Genomic DNA, 3,040 nt, shown 5'->3' on the forward strand with positions numbered 1-3,040 from the left:
AACAGAAAATAAAAAATTGTAAACCCATCTTGAATAGTTTGAAGACATTAATATACAAATTAAGATCAAATATGTGTTACGTTGCATTTGATAACCAGAACTGTCCATATTTGGATATACTACTCATTGTTTGTAAGTATTGAAACCAGGATTATAGGAAACATCTGTATACATAAAGCAAAGTCGGGTTAGTTACATAATTTATAACTCAAGAATGGTTGTATCGATTATAATTATCTCTGATATTTTGGATTCGTGCCAGCCCCGAATAGCAAAATAACTAATTATTGAAATATCGTAAAAATTTGGTAAATATAAAAAAAGATTTTGATTAAATTGTATAGATTAAATAACCTGTTAAATGTAATCAGCTGTTCTGCAAAACATTGTTTTATGACAGCGCAAACAATATGTTCAATTTATTTGAACCACTGTTTTAAATTTGATTACATATAGTCTTGAAAGCATAGAGTAGGCTTGATTTATAGCGTACAACAATTATTTCAACCTTTTCTGCAATCACTATTGATCATAGAATAGGAAAATATCCACATAATAAAACTAAAAGTATCAGTAGAAATATACTATTAACTGTAGTCTACGTTTGAGCAAATGTTAAATATGAAGTCCTTTTTCAGTTCTGTAATGCAGATATCAAAGAAAAACTTGTTATCTAACGTTTACAATAATATTTAAAAGTTATAAATAGTAAGAAATATCGTAATTGCCTTTTGAGAGGAAAATGATTTTCAGACATGTATATATATACATATATATATATGTGTGTATATATATATATATCATTTATATATAGGTATATATAATTATATACACCTATAAATAGAGTTTCAGCTCAGAAACTTAGAAAAAGCTAAGCCATTTTGACTGTTGGAACAATGCAAAAGAGAGCCAGAGCTTGCATAAGAGGGAACGGAGAGTATTTTGGAAATAAACTGAAATGAAACTCAAAACTAGTACGTAGCTTTATTAAAGAAAAAAACTATGACTAATTAATTAGTGATATCCATATTTAGGAATCTAAAGCAGTTGTGCTTTGCTAGTTAAATTTTGATCATATCGTGTTTTACACTATTGAAACTCATATAACTACGCTTAAATGATAAAAATAAAACTGTGGATTATATTATCTGAAAGTTTAGGTTTAGAAGTAGTTAATATGACATTTGCTAGTCTCTAGAATGTTTTATAAAGAATTGTGATGTCAACCTTTTCTTTTAATTTTTTTCAAATAATGAGAACTTCCCAGTTCAAGTTGATTTAGTTAATATTCAAACCCATTTAAAGTTATCCATACTTACTTCAACTTTTATGTAGAATACAATGGTAATAATAAAGTTCGATAAATGTGTTAAAATTACTATGAAATGTTAACACATTTATCAAGCTTTATTATTACCATTATATATACATATATATACACACACACATATATATATTTCCTTAATGGGGGAAACAAAGAGAAATCAACACGTGCAAAACCTACAAAATTGCGTGCGAAACCGTGGATAACTGCTAATGAGTAATAAATATTTAAACATATCAACATCGTTAAAGAATGAGATCGATTGATTTGTTGCAACTCTTTTAGAAGGTCTTTTATAAAAGACCATATTGTTCTCATACACTAAGTACTTGATATAATTGCACTTACGAAAGTGTTAGTAAGATACTTAATATTTTGGTTGTTCACAATACGCCAAACACTGGCGACTTCCTCACAGTTTACGATAATAACGCTTTCACAAGTGAACGCTTCGGCGCGTGCTTGCATTCCTTGCAGTTAATTGCTGTTGAATAATCAAAATATCCGCTCAGGTGTTGATTATGTCTAAATATAGCAGTAGATAGGAGCACCGACCGTGAACCGTGTAGCCGGAAGTGATAGTATCGAAATAAAAGTGTAGAGCACACCCTTGTAGAAATCATTGTACTTGAATGAGTGGTGCAACATGAAGCGTTTTGTGTTTCTGGTGTGTGCGGTGTCTGCGATAGCTGAGGACTCGCTGCAGAAGAGTAGAGACATGGCAGGAAGAGATTCTAACCGCGAGGAAATCAAGAGTATCACCATCTCGAGAGAAGTCCAAGTGCCGTACCCAGTTCACGTCACAAAAGAAGTTCCGTACCCTGTGAAGATTCTAGTGAAGAGGCCAGTTGCAGTTCATGTACCTCTGCATTACCCGGTGGAGGTGAAGAAGACGGTCGGCTACCCGGTGAAGAAGTATGTCCCATTGCGTTATCCTGTCGTAAAGAAGGTGCACTATCCTGTCAAATACCACGTGATGAGGTCGTATCCAGTACGTTTATCGAAACCGTATCCCGTCTTCGTGAAGAGAAAATCCCTGTACCCGATAGTGAAGCACGTTCCGTTCCCGGTGAAGGTTCCAGTAGAACATCCAGTTCCGGTGCATGTCCCTGTGGTAAAACACGTACCATACCCGGTACACAAAGACACATTTTTCCCCGTGAAGGTGCCAGTGGAAACTCCTATTCCTTATTTTGTCGATGAGCCATACCCAGTCCTGGTCGATAAGAAAGTGCCATTCCCAGTTGTGAGAGAGATACCCCATGCAGTGAAGGTACGTGAGCCAGCCCCAGTTTACGAGCACAAAAACTATCCGAGTGTTCATGAACACAGTGATATGTTTAGAACAGACTTTTCTGGATGGTGACAAACCTGTAGTTTTACCTCTGTAAGTAATAATGTACAAATACAACCTTGTAGAAATTAATTTATTGTACTTTACAAACTATTTGTTAGTTACTAAACAATAAATCTTTATTTTAAAACACGAGTGTTGTGATTCCTATAAGTATATGGTTATTTTTAATTGCAGTTATTTTTGGACACTCTTTGTGAGGATTTAGAATATTTGTTCAGTTTTTGTGAGGATTTACAATATTTTCAAAAAATATTATACTGGAAAACTGTTGTTTTAATGACATTTTCCAATCGCTCTAAGAGTTTTTAATATGATTTTTAGTTTCTTAGTTCTGTGATTATCTTAAAAAGATAATGTTT

General features: G+C 33.3%; 1 protein-coding gene across 1 annotated transcript; it reads left to right on the forward strand.

The window, feature by feature from the left end:
* Positions 1-1,970: 1,970 nt before the first annotated feature.
* On the forward strand, positions 1,971-2,690 carry LOC124358296. Its single transcript, XM_046810593.1, has one exon. It carries the CDS (start codon positions 1,971-1,973, stop codon positions 2,688-2,690), a length of 720 nt encoding a protein of 239 aa, XP_046666549.1.
* Positions 2,691-3,040: the final 350 nt, after the last annotated feature.

The sequence above is a fragment of the Homalodisca vitripennis genome, chromosome 3 (genome assembly GCF_021130785.1).
Source record: "Homalodisca vitripennis isolate AUS2020 chromosome 3, UT_GWSS_2.1, whole genome shotgun sequence".
Taxonomy (NCBI): domain Eukaryota; kingdom Metazoa; phylum Arthropoda; class Insecta; order Hemiptera; family Cicadellidae; genus Homalodisca; species Homalodisca vitripennis.